This window comes from Ptychodera flava, chromosome 6 (assembly GCF_041260155.1).
Source record: "Ptychodera flava strain L36383 chromosome 6, AS_Pfla_20210202, whole genome shotgun sequence".
Taxonomy (NCBI): domain Eukaryota; kingdom Metazoa; phylum Hemichordata; class Enteropneusta; family Ptychoderidae; genus Ptychodera; species Ptychodera flava.
The window spans coordinates 31,675,133-31,695,155 of NC_091933.1; the positions used below are offsets into that span (position 1 = coordinate 31,675,133).

Sequence of the window (20,023 nt, forward strand, 5' to 3'; positions counted from 1 at the left end):
TCTTGATAAGTCCACGGATTAGCATAATTAGTTGTGTTGACTAATTAATTACAAGATGTGTATATGAGAGATAAACGTCCTTGTAATGGGTGTAAAATGACTAAAGGGTTTATAAGAGGCTACGTTAGATTATATAACCGTTTATTTTATTTACTCTGATCATTCAGAGCATGAAGACAGTCCCTATATCCATAGAGGGACTACGATGAAGAAAAGGAGAGGAACTGATAGAGAAAACTGTGAGAAAAAATTAATAATAAACTTATCCATTCTGTCTGGGTAGCCTGTGCTAATACAAGCTACACAAAAGACAGCTACACAAATGTTGTGCTCTTCAGCTGCAGTGGTCTATTTGTGACATTTAAGAAAGAAAAACTCTGTAAGATTGACTTCAATAACCACTTATGAGCCCCTGTGGCTATTTCATACATACCGGTATACGTAGAGCATACTGGCACGTCTATGTGTTCGTGGTTATAGTTGTTGTCGGGGTATTCACTCACTCGAAGTCTAAATAGCTGAGAGGTACTACGGGGAATCGTAATACCTTCAGTAACTGGAGCGCACACCAAGTAGTCAGTTGTATTCACAATCTCAGATCTTTATTACTAGTGAAGAGCTGCACTTAAGTCCGTACTCAAGTTACAATGACAGTCTGTACAGGATAGTGGAGAAAAGTATCGTCTGGTTTCTCGTTTCTTAAAATCGTTGGCGTTTATACATTTCTGTTCTAAAATTATAACACCGTTATAAAACTTATATTTGCTTTACACGTAACCTAGCTAACTGAGATGTGTTCATTTCACATGAGGTACGTTCATTCCACGTGAGATATATTCATTTCATGTAACATCCCTCGTTTCCATTCCACGTGATGAAGTTATAAAATGCTTGTTGTGGGTAAAAGGTCAAAATATCATAAGTTTAAGGTGTTACAATACACTGCCACAAATGTAAGGTAAAAATCATATTTCCCTCTAGTCATTATCACATACTACATCCATTCATCTACAGTCCTACAAAGTTATGCAATTTTACTGCAATGTGTAAACCAGTGTTGTGGTTTTCTGTATCAATATCTGTTAAACAAATACACTTCTGTTGCTTTGTCTGCTATGTAAGATTTCCTATTGCATGTTGGTGCACCACTATAATTCCTGATAAATATCAGTTTTAGTAAACTTAAATTTCTTGAGAAATTATCAACAGCCATAACTAGCTGCATGATGATATATTCCCGAACATAAATCATGAAATAATTAAATAATAACACATGAGAACGAGGGCAATATCACAATTTATTTCCTGCCCAAGGGATGGTGGTCATGATCGAAATATTGATGATGCCCTCGCCTACGGCTCGGGCATCATCAGTATTCCGATCATGACCACCAGCCCGAGGGCAGGCAAAAAATCGTGATATTGCCCTAGCTCTCATGTGTTATTATTTTTATTACACCGAACAAGCAAACATGCAAAGACACAAAAACACAAAGACTTCTTCGAGTGAAGTTCGCCTTTCTCAGGCTGAGTCCGGACCTAAGCGTAAAATGTTGTCAGTGCCGAGTCTAGGGTTGCCGCTGAAAGTTTGCCGATCTCCTCGATGGCGTATCCGAATTTGTTGCTTGCATAGTCGCTGAACACAGAAATTGCATTCCTTGTTGCCATTTTCGTTCGTTTGCTGTTTACTTGCATCCAAATATCGTCTAATTGTGCCGGTGACAGCTCTGCATGACGTTTCGCAGCCATACTTGCCGACTGAAGTACAAGCGAACGACAATTTGTTCTGCGCAGAAAGGATGCGCAGTAAGTAAAATGACGTCATCCATGTAATATCAAATGCAGAGGGCATCATCACGTTCGCAGAGGGCATCATCACGTTCTTTTACATGTCACGTGAGTCGTGTTTAACCAATGGCAGTGCACGCTGAATGAGTGAGGTGTAATAAAATCTTATCACACCACAGCAACTCATGCAGCCACATTGTGAATATCAGAATCAACTTTCTATATTTATATCTTTGTATATGATGTAAGGGGTCAAATATTCCTAGTGTTGACGTATGTTGAATTTTAGCCCAATAAGCGCATCTGGAATTATCCAAAAAATTATGGGGACCTTGAAGGATGTATGAGGATAGTACTTTTGCAGCAAGCATTGATGCTCAGGATTTTGCCTCTTTTCAACATGAAAATTGTCACCAATTTTGATCCGTTTCCCTCAAGGCAGGTTTCTTTTAAATGTAATGTCAGTGTTTACTCCACAGAAAAAGCTCTTAATAAATGCACACCCCTTCATTTAATGGTAAATCCTATTGCACCATAGTATAGGACGTTGCAGACCTGATAATTTAACAGGCAACAACCCTCTTCACATCATGGTAGAAGAATCAATGCGTTGCTGACTAATACCAGAGTGAAACGTTAACTTTGTTCACACAACGGCATCAGGTAGGGTAGAGATGCTATTTGGATTTCTCATGCGACTTATTATTTGATTGTGAAATTATATTGCGATGGTCTATGCAAAACTCAAACTCTATGGAAACGCTTGAGCGTATCACAGAACAGCCTTAAAGATTACATCTGTTCATGAAGTATTGCATTACATGATGATAATAATTGTTCCGTATATAATACATACGGAACAATTATTATCAGTTATTATCAGTTAAATTGCAGAACACTTGTCTGCTGGCATTTCCTTGATATTGACAATTCTCAATTGTCCCTTCAAATTGTTTATATGGAAACTGTCATCGAAAAGGATAACAAAACTCCCTCTAATTAAGTCAGCATTGAATTGGCCTTCATTAACTACTCTCCATTTCATGACCATATATAGAGATGTTTGTGAAGACTGGTGCGATATATAACTTCTGTCATACATCTGATGAGGAGAGATATGAAATATTTTTAAAATGCTTGGATTGTCCACCACAGACAGAAGCATCATGGTTAATCTATGAATTACACTCTCAAAATATCTGTCTGATTTTTTCTAGAATGGATGGGAGAACAGAAAATCTAGTTTTGACTTTAATTCTGATGTTTCTTCAAATCACTACTGCACAAGTCACTGATGAAGGCCAGTGTCTTAGTATCTGTGCAGAGTCTTGGCCTGATACAAAGGGTCCTATTGGACCTCCCGGACCACCTGGTGCACCTGGCATTTCTGGACCGGTAGGAAGACAAGGTAATACTACACTCTATCAGGCTTTAATACTTAAACATGGATAAACATGTGATGTATTCGAAATTAACTTAAAATTTGTGAGATTGTCTAAGATACTTTTGATATATTATTGACCGTATAATGATAATGTGTGTGTGTACATTATGAATCTTTTTAGTACCAATTGTGAATGATATAAGTTAGGAGATTTAATCATACAAAACACATTATTCAAATACACCAACAGAATAATGTCCATAGGCTGACACTGTTTATGATGCGCCAGCTGTCGTACTCATTTTATTACGATGCATAACATTAATGAGGGTAATAAATTGTCCTCTTTTCCAGCTTAGGACAGCAACAAGGGCAAATATCTTACCAGTATCCATCCCCTTGTCCATATTTCCCGGTTGTCATAGCAGCATTCACATCAAATCAGTATTTTACATCAACACATTCCCTACATATATAAAAGCTGCATTAGTTTTGTCTTTCATATATGGTACACTTTTGTTCTTGACCCCTTTGTAGCCTGGTGTGCGCCATGAAAAACAAAAAGTATCTGTAGGAATACCCTAGCAAACGTTATACAAGTTGTTCTATAGATTCTTGAGGATAGATCGGTAACTTTGTAACTAAAGTTCGGTCAGCATTTGCTTCATAGACCATGAAAATTGAATGTGTAAAACCAGACCAAGCGGCGGATTACCACACGTTTTTGACCAGTTCATAACACATATGGTCGAGTGAGTGCATATATGAAGTGAACTGGTCAAAATTGAGCGGTATATCTGTTGCTGAGCTGGTTTATTGCTTTTATATCATATTAAATATAAAATTGAGATTGTTGAGTGAAATGCCAAAAAGGGGATTTTTCTCTAGCTGAGAGCTCGTGCCTGTTCCAGCCGTGTTATATTACAAATAAAGCACTGTTATTTATCGACCAATAAGAACGCAGTATTTGCGCCATCTATATACTGATAAGATTTGTTTATGCAAAGTGTATGTATAAGTTTTGTTTGAGTATGCAATCAAGTTGATATCAATGAAGTATGTCCATTCACCTCAGATTATGCACCAACCCTTTTCAAATCAAATTGTGCATATATGCAGTCCGTGGCAAAGTTTCTGTTAATTTGCAGTTCATTTTTGTTTTTAGATACTGTTGTCAGAAAAGGCAGGAAAATATTTCTACATAATTTACACGGATATAATTGCTATTTCCAAATTTGTAGGTCAGCCCGGTGTATTAGGTCCAGTAGGGACTCAAGGCATCAAAGGTGAACCAGGTGAAAAGGGAATCAAAGGAGACGTTGGAGGCAAAGGAGAACAAGGTAAAAAATTAGGATATGAATAATATACTTTCATGCAAATTCTGTAAAATTTGGCTGTATAGTATGGTACAATGTGGCCCATGGAGCAAGAGAAAAAAATATAGGTCTTTCGATATTTTCTGCAAAACTACAGAGGCGAAGAACAAAATCAACAAACTAGCAAACCAGCACGGGGTACCCTGTATGATTGGATATTTGGCGCTGTATAAATTAGTTAATTCATTAGGTAGTTAGTTCGTTAGTTAATAGTTAGTTAGCTAGTTAGTTAGTTACTTAGATAGATAGATAGATAGATAGATAGATAGATAGATAGATAGATAGATAGATAGATAGATAGATAGATAGATAGATAGATAGATAGAGAGAGAGATAGATAGATAGATAGATAGATAGATCGATCGATCGATAGATAGATAGATAGATAGATAGATAGATAGATAGATAGATAGATAGATAGATAGATAGATAGATAGATAGATAGATAGATAGATAGATAGAGATGGATGGATAGATGGATAGAGAGATTGATAGAAAAACATACAGACAGACAAACAAACAGACAGACAGACAGACAGACAGATAGATAGATAGATAGATAGATAGATAGATAGATAGATAGATAGATAGATAGATAGATAGATAGATAGATAGATAGATAGATTAGTCTTTGACTCATACATGTGACGCTGCCTGCATCCTTACTCATGACAATATAACCCAACCAAGCAGTGATAACGTGGGATAACCTCATAATATCATACTCGCTGGCGAATTGTACTTCAGGGTGCTCAATGCAGTGTCATTAATTTTTATATAGCAAACTGTTGTCCTTTGGGTAATTGCCTGTCATATAACATGTCAAACATTGTACATGTTTACATCAAAATCTTCTCAATAAGATCAATCTTGAAGGTTTTTACTCTTACACAATGTAGGTATGTTTGTCACTTATCTGCCATTTATAAGGCTGATATATTCATTTATACTTGGTATTGTGTGAAGACAATGTGATATGATATCAATGCAATATTACTTCTGTACATAATTATACTAGTGTCTTTATTCAACTGTTTTCTATAAATCCAATACCCTCTTGTTTACAACAAAAAAATTGAAATTATTAAATGTTTAAATCGTCCAAGCTCACTGCCTTCAAAACAGAGTAAAAGCTCATATTTCAAGTTTCCTTCTCTGATATTTAAGGTGAGAATGGAGTCAAAGGTCAAGCTGGTCTTCCTGGAAAGGTTGGTCCACAGGGCTCAAAAGGTGACAGTGGTAACAATGGAACGAATGGTGTCAAGGGCGATACTGGAGAACCCGGGATCAAAGGTCAAAAAGGTGAAGAGGGTGAAGTGCAGCAAGTGAAGGTGGCATTCACTGTAACAAGGGAATCACGTATCATAGGAACCAGTGCAGAGCAAACAATCACCTACACGGATGTCATAGTAAATCAAGGTGCCAATATCGATGTCAACTCAGGTGTGTTTATCTGTGAAGTCCCTGGCATCTATTATTTCTCATTCACGTTCCGTTCATATTCTGGGAAATACTTGTACATACGATTAAAACAAAATGATAGTTACAAGTTTGCAGTTTATCAGACTTTCCAATCAGTGTATAACACACACTCTCAGAGTGGCATGTTACACCTGAATCAAGGCGATCAAGTTAAATTGGTGATGCCTGCTGGTACTAGTTATCAGGCTCATTATTGTACCCATTGTAACGTTTTCAATGGCTTTCTTGTCTATCCAGACTAATTCAAGAGCCTAGACTTTCGTGTCTGGGTTTTCAATTGTCATGTACACTTTACTGTTACAGTTAGTGGATGGTGCATATCTTCAAATTCTGATGAAAATGTCCTTTTCTCATTCAGCCCTAAAGCTATAGTTTAGAGGGTTTTTTTTCTGGAGACATTTCTAAAATTTAATCATGTACCACTTCCTGAAAAGTAAGGCTATAAGTATAACAAGAATTCTTACTTGTCATGGTTTCTTTCCAAAATTTTGGTGACAATGAGCATTTTGCTTATTATCAGTTTTTGCCGGTGAGTCAGTCTGCTTTCCAAATATATATTTGTTGTATTGAGTTGTGCATATAGAAATGCTTCAGAAAGCTTAAGAGATAGTTTCTATAAAGTGCACAAGTTTACAACTTTAATTTTTCATTTTCTCCATTGCCAATCTCTGCTACTTGATGCAACGGCTCTCAAGCAATGCAAACTGATCGGAAACAACTCTTTAATGCAATGGCATCCAATTTCTCATCGAGTAGAATGTATACTCGTTTTCCAAGAACTACAGAAAATGAGAAATAATAATAACTAATGATTCTGTAGCAGAAGATACTGACAGCAGCAGTATATTTGTGTATCTCTAAATTATTCAGTTAATCACTATACTGAAGGGACATAGTGGCTCTTTTTGAGCTTTTTTCATGAATTTTGTTTGATACGAGAAAGTTTGCATTGTTTGACTTCTTAGAACACTTTGTAATACTGGTCCACTGTAAACAACCTCAACTCAGCTTACAAGCACATTCAGTGAAACATTTTATAGTCTGCATCAAAACACTTGGCTAGTGTACAACTGTCACCATGGCTGAACATATATATGAAGAGCACGACGAATTGAGGTTTCATTTAAAAAGCTTGCATGCAGTCCAAACATTATGTGACACTGTATGTTCAGCCATGCATGACACTTGTATAAAATTTATAAAACAACAGCAATGGCCTGCAAACCCCTGATAAATACATCAAGACATGCATTTTCATATTCTGAAATTGGACTCTATGTTTCATATGGTCTTACGTATGATAAAACATACTTTCTTATTAACCAATAACTTCAATGATAATTTTTGTGTGAGTAATTCATTGGATTAAACTTCACACAACTCATAAAAGATACAATCTAGCTATAACCACATATACATGTAAATGATGACATCATTCAGTTTTTCAGCCCACAGTTGCTATGTGGATGATGCAACTTACACATACTAGTGGCGCGGCATAAGCAAAATTTTCATAATAATTGTGCATTTTATGATAAAAGCATGAAATTTGGTATGAATGTAGATTATCATAATATCAATCAATTTGGATACCGAGCCACCACAGATTAAGCCTCGTTCTGGTGTGGCGGCCATTTTTATATATGGCGACCATCAGTCACTATAAAATCCCCTACTTGCTGCTCTACGGATGATTCTGTGGGGAATAGTGGATGTATGTCCATCATCAGTGCCCATTAAGATTACTATTTGCATATTTTATAAGTATAGAGACTTGTTCTGGTGTAGCGGCCATTTGAAACATAGCAATCTTCAATTACTGTAAAATCCCATAGGTGCTGTTCTACGGATGATTCTGTGGTGAAGAGTGGAGGTATTGTCGTAATAAATGCATATTAAGATTACCATTTGCATTGTTTAATGTTTGATTATTTCATTTTCTATGAAAAGCGAGTTCTCTTAATAAAATTATTGACAATATGGCTGCCACAAGGCCAAAGTGGAAGATTCAAAATTGCCAAATTTAATGGTTTTTTTTACGATGAGCAGCTGTTAGCTGTCCTTTGTAAGTAGACTTTCAGAAGGTACCGTTAAGAGTTTTTTATTTTATTTTTATTTGTAATCGTTGATGCACATGTTTCAACCATTTTTTAGGGTTGTAGCTGTTGTGTGTGCATTACACGTACGGCACACTCACCAGATTTTGCAAACTATTGGCCTAGATCGGCCCACGGGTATGAAGAGTTTGAGTGTAAGAACAGCGTGTCCCATGTTCTGCCAATGGATGGGGGTTCTTGAGTAGAAACGTTGAATATGAGCAATATTTTGACACTCTAATTATCGTTTCTAAACTTTATAATTAGCCATTGACGAGTTTTGCAGGGCGTTCTTGCTCAAAAGGCCTAACATGGAAAATTGTGCGGGGAATTTAACCCAATCCTTCACTCTTGTTCATCTACATTCATACATAGGTCTACATACAAATACATAATAATATTTACTGTAAAACATTTTTTAAGTTTGAACGCTGAAAGCAATAACATTTTTGGGGAAAATCTCTTATATGTCACCATAATTGTCCTCTTAGAGATTTATCATGTAAACTACAATTAGTGGCGCCATTTAGAATTTGACCACGTGGAGAACACGATCATATTTTATGTTATTTTTGGCTATATATATATATTACGTTTTATACATTGACTTTTTATACATTGCTTTTCATAATTCATTTAAGAGACCGATCTTGTATAATTTGATATAAATTTCATGATTTATAAATTAGTTTAAGAGTTATTTCAACGTCACGTCAATGGTCTATTGCACGAATATAGATTCATGCCCATCATGACAGCCCTGCGCCCACACAGAACTTGACGGGGTGGAAACCGTCGATCTCGCCTGAAACGACGTTCTGCACCCCGTCTATTAGTTATGCATAGTTTACCTTTCTTCTTTAAAGGAAGGTACGCTTGGCACCTTTTGGTCGTCTTCGCAAACGAACGGCTGTTCCAATTATGCGGTTTCCACCCGACTAGAATTTACCAACAGCGCCACTGTCGTATGTTAAAAATGTGAAAGAGGCTCCCCACCTTACTTTCCAAAATGTTTAATTTGTGTCGAGTTTGTCTTAGATTCGTTTCGGATATGTGTTCCTACATAGCTCTACTGGTCATATTTTGAAGAGTACCGCAAAATCATAGTATTGCCAACTCTAATGCGTTTTCGTTAAACCTGTCTTCTTGTAGGTCATCTGCTGAGCTCGATTTGTAACATAACATGGCTAATAGGGTACATTGGAAAGTAATTGTATTCTTCTTTCAGATGACATATTGTAATTTGCAATATCTTCCACAGTTTTTATAAAATATGTCCAAAACTTACCCCATACCCAAACTTTACACTTCAAATTACTGGCACTGCTGATCTCAAATTCTACAAATTTGTACCTAGACATATTACAAACGGCAATGCTTTGCATGAAATATGTATTATTTGCTACAGGCATACGTCAAAATATGAAAGACTTTTAACAGCAAAACTATTGGGATGCAATGGCTGTTACAGTCATGTTTAAAGGGTACCTTAAAGTCAAAGTATTGCGAATATTTGTTAAGCGTGTCTCCTTGTAAGTCATCTGCTTAGCTTATATTTTAACATTACATGGTTTATGGGGTAACATTGGAAAGTAATTTTATTCTTCGTCAGATGACAAATTGTAATATGCAATATCTTCCAATGTTTTTATAAATATGACCAAAAATTAGCCATACTCCAAACTTTATTGAAAATTGATGTCACTGCTTATCTCAAATATACAACCCTTTTACCTAGACATATAATAATAGGCACTGCCTTGTATGAAATCTCTTTTATTTACTACCGGGACGCGTCATAAATATGAAATAGACTTTTAACAGAAAACATATTAGAATGCAATAGCTGTTATAGTCATGTTTTGAAGGGTATTGTAAAATCATGATTTTGAGACCGATTTTGAGACTCTTGTTAAACCAATCTTCTGCTGAGCCAAATCTCTGAGGTTTATGTTTCAATCTTGACTAGAGTGTCACTATTTGTATAAGAAGGAATACATCACATTTGATCAGATAATTGGCCACCCAACACTACCTTCCTTAGGTCTTGGGTGTACGTGTCAAGTGGATAACCAAAATATGATTGGCAATAGTCTAGGATTGTCGTTTAAACTTGTTGTCTCAGCCTATGTAAACACCATGGAGAGGAATAAAATATTCGCCGGTTGACGAGCCATGCAAAAGCAAGCACAGGTCCGGGGAATGCCAAACACGGACATCACTGACAAAAGTGCAGGATTGTGTTTAAGCTTTGCTTTCCCTACCTTTCATGTTTGTTAAAATAAAAGAAAATTGAGTAATACAATTTAATGACTATGGTACCGTGTTTTTGCATGTGAATAAAAAATTGTGTACTTTTAAGTTTAGGAGCAGAATACACGATGTATGAAATATGATCATTCCAGCACCGCGCCCACACAAAAATTGACCGGTTTGGGATTATGGCCCATGGACTAGTTTTATTGTTCCCAATGTTTTTCCTCAAATATTAAGTTAGTCTGATGTACTTGGCACTTTTCGGGAAAATTGTACCCGGTTGGTCTGAAGGGCTCTACCAATAATTTTGTATGGCCCGTGTACTTTTGAAGTGTTAAACTTCCTTTTGCCAGTAACAAAGTCTCAGCCACAAACAACATGAAATTCATCAGGAACCTATCATCGCTCAAACTAACAAACACCGAAATAATAGCAGTAGGCAAAGGCCTAAAATTCATTTCGACAGGATTTCAGTAAATATAGTCGTAAAATGAGACTACGCTACATCATGAGACACAAACAATCGCAACAACACCCATTCAAAGAAAAATAAAACTAGACTCCCTGAATAACAGAAAACACAAAACTTGAAGGTTAACTGGAAGCTACTTAACTTGCACTTCTAGAGATATCCTTTCAAACAAGGTACAAAACATTTCTCGTACCCAAAGAATCGATAAACAAGCTTGCAAGCAATAGACACATTACCATAAAACCCAGACACTTTAAGGTCGGGGCATTGTCATTAAAAGATTACAAAATATTACGTACGCGAATACGTAAGGCAATTCACTCAGCTTTATACACAACTATGTAGACAGTGACGACACAGAACAAATAGCAAACTAAGAAAAGAATCTACACTGCGAATGTTGAGAAACCATACGGGTTTCGAAACGCAAGCATCAAAGGGCCACTCAATCAACTTTGAAACACCAGAGGTCCGGTTGCGGCTCGCCATAATCTTTCTGTACACAAACAAAACATTACCGTACACACTAATCCAAACTTCCAAACATATATCCGAAGCGAAACAAACATTTTAGTTACACAAAAAATCGGATAAGAATAACATCCCAATCTTTTTTTCTGTCAAAAGTCTATTTCACATGATAAACATGTCCCTTTAGCAAATAAAACATATATCATACAAAGCAATGCCTTTTTGTATTATGCCGAGGTAAAACATTGGTATAATTTGACATTAGCTATAATTTGCATGGCAAACTTCGGGGTATCGGGTAAGTTTTGGTTCTACTCCATAAAAACATCTATGGTACATATTGCATATTACATATGTCATTTTTAAAGACGAATAAATTTCCATTCTAATGATACCCAAAAAGTCAGGTTATGTTAAAAAAAAGCTTAGCAGATGACTGACATGTAGTAGTACAACAAGACAAATGCACGTAGGTATGCGCAAATAGTGATTTTGCAGTACTCTTCAAAACAAAACCATGAAAGTTATTGCATCCGTTTTATCTGTTAAAATTTTATTTCGTATTCTACAGATCCTAAGACTTCTTTAAAAACAGTTTGATATCCTAGAGGTGCATGTACCCCTCTAGCCCATGGCCTAATATTTCTTGACTGCTGACATAGTGTCGTCCTTTGATAGTATCTAATATTGTACATTTTATGCATATGAATTGTGTTTTTGTCTGTATTTACCCGTTTAACAAGTCAGACGATTAAGAAAAGTTGAAAAAAATTGTAAATTACTCTTCCCATAATTTCTAATTGAAAATATTCAACCCAAAATTACTCAACGCGTTGTGCATTTGACATTTACTAGGTGAGAAATACCTTGTCTGGCGGCCATTTTGAAAAATGGCTGCCATGGCAACGCTTCAACAGATTTTCAGTGGCTCGGTATCTGAATTTGTTCAACTCATAATAAGACACATCTGAGCCAAATTTGGTGCTTTTATCAAAAAATGCACAATGGCTTTGCCATGCCGCACCACTATACGCACTCTGTAGATGTAGTGAAAAACCTTTGTAAAGTGATACTTTTCTGCTGATAGTGTTCTTGAAGTGGAAACTAAGTATTTTACTAAGTATTATTTGAAAGGGTGAAACACGCAATTAATTAATAAAACACTTAATTTAGGCATTCAATATTTACTGGTCTTTATGGCAAAACACAGGAAAATCACACCTGGTGGGACTGCTCATAAGGAAACAAGATGTAAAAAGTTGCTGAGTGAATGGAACAAGCAGCATAGTGAATAAAAAACAAATGCTATTACAAATTGAACGTCGAGGGCGATGTTACGTGCCCTCTACTTTCCTCCAAACCACGTGACCCATAAAAACACACATTTCCCAGACTTGCAAGTACTGCAGCGAAGATGAACATAGATTGAAGAATCCTAGAAATAGATTGGTGAATCGTAGAAATGAAATATTCATTTCCATGTTCACCGCCAATGATGTAGGCCGTCCAATTAAAATAGAAATTATCAACTCATCCATTTTTCACTTGAGTTATATTAGTTTCACCTGTTCTGAAGAATTCTAAAAAGTTAACAACTTTTCAATATCAAATTTTCATTCGTATTGTCTCATAATGTAAAGCAGTACAACCATGGTACGCACATGCTATATTGTGTCACTCTCTACATTTTGTAAATAGTGGAGTATTTGTCTATATCACAAGTTTGTATATTCCCATACATCAGGCAACCCAAAAAATCATAGAACACAAAATACGCAACTCATACAAATATACCAAAGTATGAGTTATTTAAGAGGTTTTTGACATGCACTGATGACAAGGATCGAGCGCCCCAGTGACCATAAAAGTTACTGTATTCAGATGATACGTTTAAGGCAATCTGTCGAGAAGCAGCGCGCTGCCGCAACAACAACTGGTTTGATCTTCTCCTCGGTAGTCACATATTCAAACTATAAGATACTGTTAGCCAGCTATTAACAGACCGTAGTTAACCAGTGGTGACTTCTGAGAAGGCCTGACTAAATAACAGCTATTATCTGGCTCCAAGTTAAGCAAGGGACACGTCTGAGAAGGCCTGCAGTCAACTACTCATATGGAAAGCTACGAGCGTGACGTATATTTTGTGTACACAGACGATGTCTCATAACTGTACTGGATAAATATTGCAGAACCATGGAGGCAGAAAACGCTATGATTTTTATCTCAATGGTAGAAAAAACAAGGTTGTATGAAATCCGACAGGGGAATTATTTTCATTGTGCAACTACTTGTAGATTAAATACTACTGATGGGTTAGTCTTTTCTTTCGTGGAGACCTCCATATTCATGTTTGTCTGCGGCCGACGAAAAACCGTTTGTGTGCAAAAGAATTAAATTATATAACGGTCATGCAAAAATATAAGCATGATTGTATTAAAGCTTTTACAGCGGAGAAAGAATGACAAATTTAATAGGAAATGAAAATTCCTCAGAAGCAATATGGCATTATCAATCAAGATTGTGAAATAAAAAACTGACAAAATAAGAGAATGAAAGTATACAAAAAGACTCTCAATGGTAAAACAAGTGTACAGGAGATTTAAACTTCGGGAAGAAGAACAAGTTTTGAAACGGTCGTTCGCAAAGGTGATCGTAATATTACATGGTAATAAACATCCCTGATTTTACACACATTTGTTCACAGATCCCAGACAAGTTCGAACGTTTTTACTATTCACAGATTGCGTCGGTTTTTCTTTTTAAAAATTATGACTTTAAAGGAAACCAAAGGATTACATTGTTGCTTAATTTAAAAAGTTGTACTTTATACATTTTACAATGCACGAAACATTTCTCAAATTTAATCATGTGCCACTTCCCAAAATGCAACACTATCCATCCTTGCAATAATTTTTTCAATGATTAGAATGATTGAGACTTTTCCAAGAACTATAGGAATTTAGTGATGTTTACTGCAATGTGCAAACTAGTTCTGTGTCCATATCTGTTTAACGAAATACACGTCTCTTCCTTTGTCTGTTATGCAAGACCTCTTGTTGCATGTTGTTGGTACACTGAGAAAAGGCAAATTTCATGGAGGAAAAATTAGCGATTGTAACATGTGTTTTAACCTAAGATTTAAGAACTGAAGAGGCGGAAGGAATTCAGTGATAACTATCCTGAATGACAATTAAAGCACAGTAAAGTCTGGGTTAAGCTTTTTATGTCTCATGACTGTTCACAAGGAAACAAGATGCTACAAGTGGCAAAGTGAATGAAAACAAATGTAATTTCAAAGTTGAACACTGGGGGCATGGCAACATGCCCACTGGTGTATGCATTAAAGTGAATAAGCAAAGAAGACAACTGCTGTGACTTGATAGATGAATGACCAACACATTGATAGTGTATGATGGGGAAACATGGCTTCCCTTCAACAGTAATAAAGCAGTGAATTGAACTTGATGTAGTGGGCAGTTCCATTGATGGTAATATCCAGTTGAAATCATTCATTTGTGTTGCATGTTTGAAAGTCAAAGGTCACTTTCATTTATCATGTATAACTTGTCCTTCGATGCAAGTAGTAAGTACCTACTAAATTGTGATTATGTACAAATTTGTTTGACAGGGATGTAATTGTTATTGTACTGTCTTAATTTGTACACAACTAAACAATTTCATCCTTGCTGCACCACTGTAATCCTTAATCATTTTAAGATAAACTTAACTTTCTTTAGAAACTATCCACAGCCATGACTAGCTGCATGTCGAAATATCACTGAACATAATTTATCAATTACAATCTTTTCACACGATAGTAACTTTTGCAGCCACATTGTGAATATCAGAATTACCTTTCTATATTGATATCTTTCTATATGATGTAAGGGGTCAAATATTCCTAGTGTTGAAGTATGTTGAATTTCAACCCAATAAGCTTATCTGGAATTACCCAAAAAATTAAGAGGAGCTTGAAGGATGTATGAGGATGGTACATTTGCAGCAAGCATTAAAGCTCAGGATTTTGCCCTTTTTTACATACAAATCGTCGCCAATTTTGATCCGTTTCCCTCAAAGGAGTTCCTTTTAAAGGTTATGTAAGTGTTTACTACACAGAAAAAAGGGATTAATTACTGCATACCCCCTTCATTGAATGATATGTCCTTTCTCACTGTAATATTAGACAATGCAGACCTGATAATTTAACAGGCAACAACCCTCTTCACATCACAATAGAAGAATCAATCGTTGCTGACTGATACTGGAGTGAAACTTAAACTCCGTTCATACAACGGCATCAGGTAAGGTAGAGATACTACTCGGATTTCTCGTGTGACTATTTGCTTGTGAAATTTTATTGTGATAGTCTATGCAAAACTCTCAACCTATGGAAATGTTTGAGTGTATTTTTGCACGTAACATTTATTAAATTTCATTGACTCACAGCACAGCCTTAGGGTTTACATCAGTTCATGAAGTATTGCATTAACACATACGGAACAATTATTATCATCGTCAGTTAAATTGCAGAACTCTTGTCTGCTGTCATTTCTTTGATATTGAGATTTCTCGAACATCCCTTCAAATTGTTAATACGGAAATTGTGATTGAAAAGTAAAACAAAAATCCCTCTACTTAAGCTATAAAGATACTAAAAGCATCTTCTTAGACATTGTCGATTCACGTTTATTTGTTAAATATATTTCTAAGTTGGTGCTTCAGCATATTGCAGCAGATTGTTGTACTAGATGGGCTCTTAAAAGATAATAGACATAAAGTTAGCATTTGAACATTCCTTCATTGACTACTCTCCATTTTGTGACCGTATATGGAGATGTTTGTGAAGACTGGTGCGATATATATCTTCTGTCAAACAACTGATGAGGAGAGATAGGAGATATTATTAAAATGCTTGGATTGTCCACAGACAGAAGGATCATGGTGAATCTATGAATTACACTCTCAAATTATTTGTATGATTTTTTCTAGAATGGATGGGAGAACAGAAAATCTAGTTTGCATTTTAATTATGATGTTTATTCAAATCACTACTGCATAAGTCACTGATGAAGGCCAGTGTCTAAGTATCTGTGCAGAGTCGTGGCCTGATACAAAGGGTCCTATTGGACCTCCCGGACCACCTGGTGCACCTGGCATTTCCGGACCGGTAGGAAGACAAGTTAATACTACACTCTATCAGGCTTTAATACTTGGACATGGATATACATGTGATGTATTCAAAATTACGTTAATTAGATGTTCTGAGATGCCTCAGATACTGTTGACATATTAATGTGTGTGTCTGTACATTATGAATCTATTAGTTTCAATTGTGAACGATAAAAACGTTCATTTAATCCTCCTAAACATATTTTTCAAAAAAAGCTAACAGAGTATTTGCCATAGGCTGACACTGTTTATTGCAGCTGTCAGAGTCATTTTATTCTGATGCATAACATAAATGATGTATATAATGAATCAGTTAAATACCTCTTTATTCTCTTTTACAACTTAGAACAGCTACAATGGCAAATAATAATATTGCTGATAGTTCATCCCGTATTCCGGCCTTATTTCCAGTTTGTCATAGCAGCATTCATATCAAATCAGTACTTTACATCAACAAATTCTCTCCACATATTAAAGCTGCGACAGTTTTGTGTTTCATGCGTGGTACAGTTTTGTTCGTCCCCATTGTAGTCTCTAGCATGCACCTTAAAAAACAAAAATATCTGTTGAAAATGTCCCAAGTTGTTTTTAAGATTCTTTAGGATAGATTGGTACCTCGGTAGCATCTGCTTCTATATACCATGAAAATCGAATGTGCCAAGTATGATATTTTTGCATGGTGTATTGATAAGTATTGATTCAGTAAGCAATCAAGTCAATATCAATGAAGGAAATCTATTCACCTCAGATCATACAATACCACAAATGTATCTTAGGAAGCATATTTACCCACAGTCATAAGCACATACTCCTTCAATTCGTCCGTAGTCATCTCATATCGTCAACTTTGCAAGTTTACTGCGATGTGTATATCCGGTGTAGTGGTTTTCTGTGTCCCTGTCTGTTTGACGAAATGCACTTCTCTTCCTTTGTCTATTGTGCAAGACCTCTGTATTGCATGTTGTTGATCAGTACACTGACAAAAGATGAATTTCTGAGCGAAAACGTAGTAGAAAATGTAAGCATGTGTTGTAACCTGCGATTAAAAAGCTGTAAAGACTGAAGGAATTCAATATTAACTGCCCTGTATGGCAATTAAAACAGGGTAAGTCACACCGGGGTTAACCTTTTTTATGTTTCATGACTGCTCACAACCAAACAGGAATGTATAGTAGCAAAGTGAATGAAAACAAACGTCAAAGTTGAAAACTGTGGCATGGCAAAATGTTCGTTGCTATGTGGTTTTGATGTGGAATAGCCAAGAAGACATCTGCCGTAACTTGATAGATGAATGGCCAACACACTAAAACCATACAAATGTGACGAGGAAACATGGCTTCCCCAGAACAACAAAAGCAGTGAAATAATGAACTTGATATAGTGGACAGTTCCACTGCAGAACTGTAAAACATTGGTATTTTACGCCCAGTGATTGTATTGATGGTAATGTCCACATGAAATGTTTTATTTGTATTGCATGATTGAAAATAAAAGGTCATTTTTATATTCCGTATATAACTTGCCCTACGTTGCAAGTAACTAGCTACCAAGTTTGTGTTTACATACTAATTTGAGAGATGTAATTGTAATTTCACAATCTTAATTCGTTCACAACTGAGTAACTTCACCCTTATTTGTTGTTCCACGGCAATTCTGATACATATCAGTTTAATGAATGCTCCTCGAAAGTGAAAGACTCAAACTTTTACTAAAACTTTCCTCGAGGAATCTTTTAAACGTTTTCTTTCAAAAATAAGAATAAAAATGTAGGGTCGCCACACAAATTTTGGAAATAGAGAAACAAATTACCCGAGGTTTACCAATACATGTATTTTACATTCAAAATGGCCGACATCCTTGTGTTTACTCTGTTGAGAAAAAGAAAAGTTTTGATTTTCGAAAAACTCAGATGATGAATTTTTTCTGACATCAAGAAGTGTAAACGAGCATCCACAAGTGGTAGATCTGCAAAGAATTGTAAAAGTTTGATCGTCAGAATATCTATCCCTGATGTTAGGGGTCAATTTATTCCTGGTTTCAACATATGTGAAATTTATACCCAATAAGCATATCTGGAATTATCCAAATAATTCAGAGGAGCTCGAAAGATGTATGAAGGTGGGTATTTGCATCAAGCAGTTAATGCTAAAAATTTTACCTTTCTTTAATATAAAAATTGTCACCAATTTTGATCCATTTCCCTCAGAGCAGGTTTCTTTAAAAGGTTATGTCAGTGTTTTACTCCCCAGAAAACGCCATTTATTACTGCACACCCCCTTCATTAAATGATATATCCTTAGTCGCCGTATTTTAGACATTGCAGACTATGCAACAGGCATTAACCCTATTCACATCACAGTTGAAGAATCAATTGTTGCTGACTGATACCTTTATAAGCTGGGGTTAAAATTCGTCCACACAAAAGCATTAGGTAATGCAGAGATGCTACTGGCAATTCTCAATCGACTTGGCTCTTGAAATCTTATAAACCTTTAAAATGTGTAAAAACTGCAAAAGTGCAATCGTGAAAGAGATAAAACTATGGTACCGTAAAAACAGCAGAAAAAACACTGCATGGGTGTCAGGAAACTAGAACTACAGCGGTATCGGGTTCGACCCTTCATCAGTGAAATGTCATTCACTGACGAAACCCGAACCGTATGTTGTTTTAATCTCCGGATACCCAATGTTTTTTCTGCTATTTTTCCGGTACCATAGTTTTATCTCTTGTGAAATCTAGTTTTGATAATCTATGCAGAATTCTCAATCCCTGCAAAGCTTGAACATATTTTTCTTCCATTCGTCTGCAGTCCTCTTATATCGTTAACTGTGCAAGTTTACTGCAATGTGCAAACCCGGTGTTGTTGTTTTCTGTGTCAATGCCTGTTGGACGAAATGCACTTCTCTTCCTCTGTAATGCAAGACCTCTGTGTTGCATGTTGTTGATCAGTACACTGACAAAAGATGAATTTCTGACAGAAAAAAGTAACAATTAATCGTAGCACGTGTTGTAACCTGCGATTAAAAAGCTGAAAAGACTGAAGGAATTCAATGTTAACTGCCCTGTATGGCAATTAAAACAGGGTAAGTCACACCGGGGTTAACCTTTTTTATGTTTCATGACTGCTCACAACCAAACAGGAATGTATAGTAGCAAAGTGAATGAAAACAAACGTCAAAGTTGAAAACTGTGGCATGGCAAAATGTTCGTTGCTATGTGGTTTTGATGTGGAATAGCCAAGAAGACATCTGCCGTAACTTGATAGATGAATGGCCAACACACTAAAACCATACAAATGTGACGAGGAAACATGGCTTCCCCAGAACAACAAAAGCAGTGAAGTGAACTTGGTATAGTGGACAGTTCCACGGCAGAACTGTTGAACATTGGTATTTTACACCCAGTGATTGTATTGATGGTAATATCCACATGAAATGTTTTATTTGTATTGCATGATTAAAAGTCAAAGGTCATTTTGTATATAACTTGCCTGTGTTGTAAGTAAATACCAAATTTGTGTTAACATAC

General features: G+C 36.0%; 2 protein-coding genes across 2 annotated transcripts in view; both read left to right on the top strand.

Annotated features, from left to right (window-relative positions):
• The window catches only part of LOC139134446 (complement C1q tumor necrosis factor-related protein 2-like), a 47,330-nt gene that overhangs the window by 14,849 nt on the left and 12,458 nt on the right, over positions 1-20,023 (top strand). The window lies entirely within an intron of this gene.
• On the top strand, positions 2,334-7,706 carry LOC139135491 (complement C1q tumor necrosis factor-related protein 2-like). Its single transcript, XM_070702888.1, has 4 exons — positions 2,334-2,451; positions 3,006-3,196; positions 4,414-4,512; positions 5,716-7,706. The coding sequence occupies exons 2-4, from the start codon at positions 3,007-3,009 to the stop codon at positions 6,270-6,272; spliced, it is 846 nt and encodes a 281-aa protein (XP_070558989.1). The 5' UTR covers positions 2,334-2,451; position 3,006; the 3' UTR covers positions 6,273-7,706.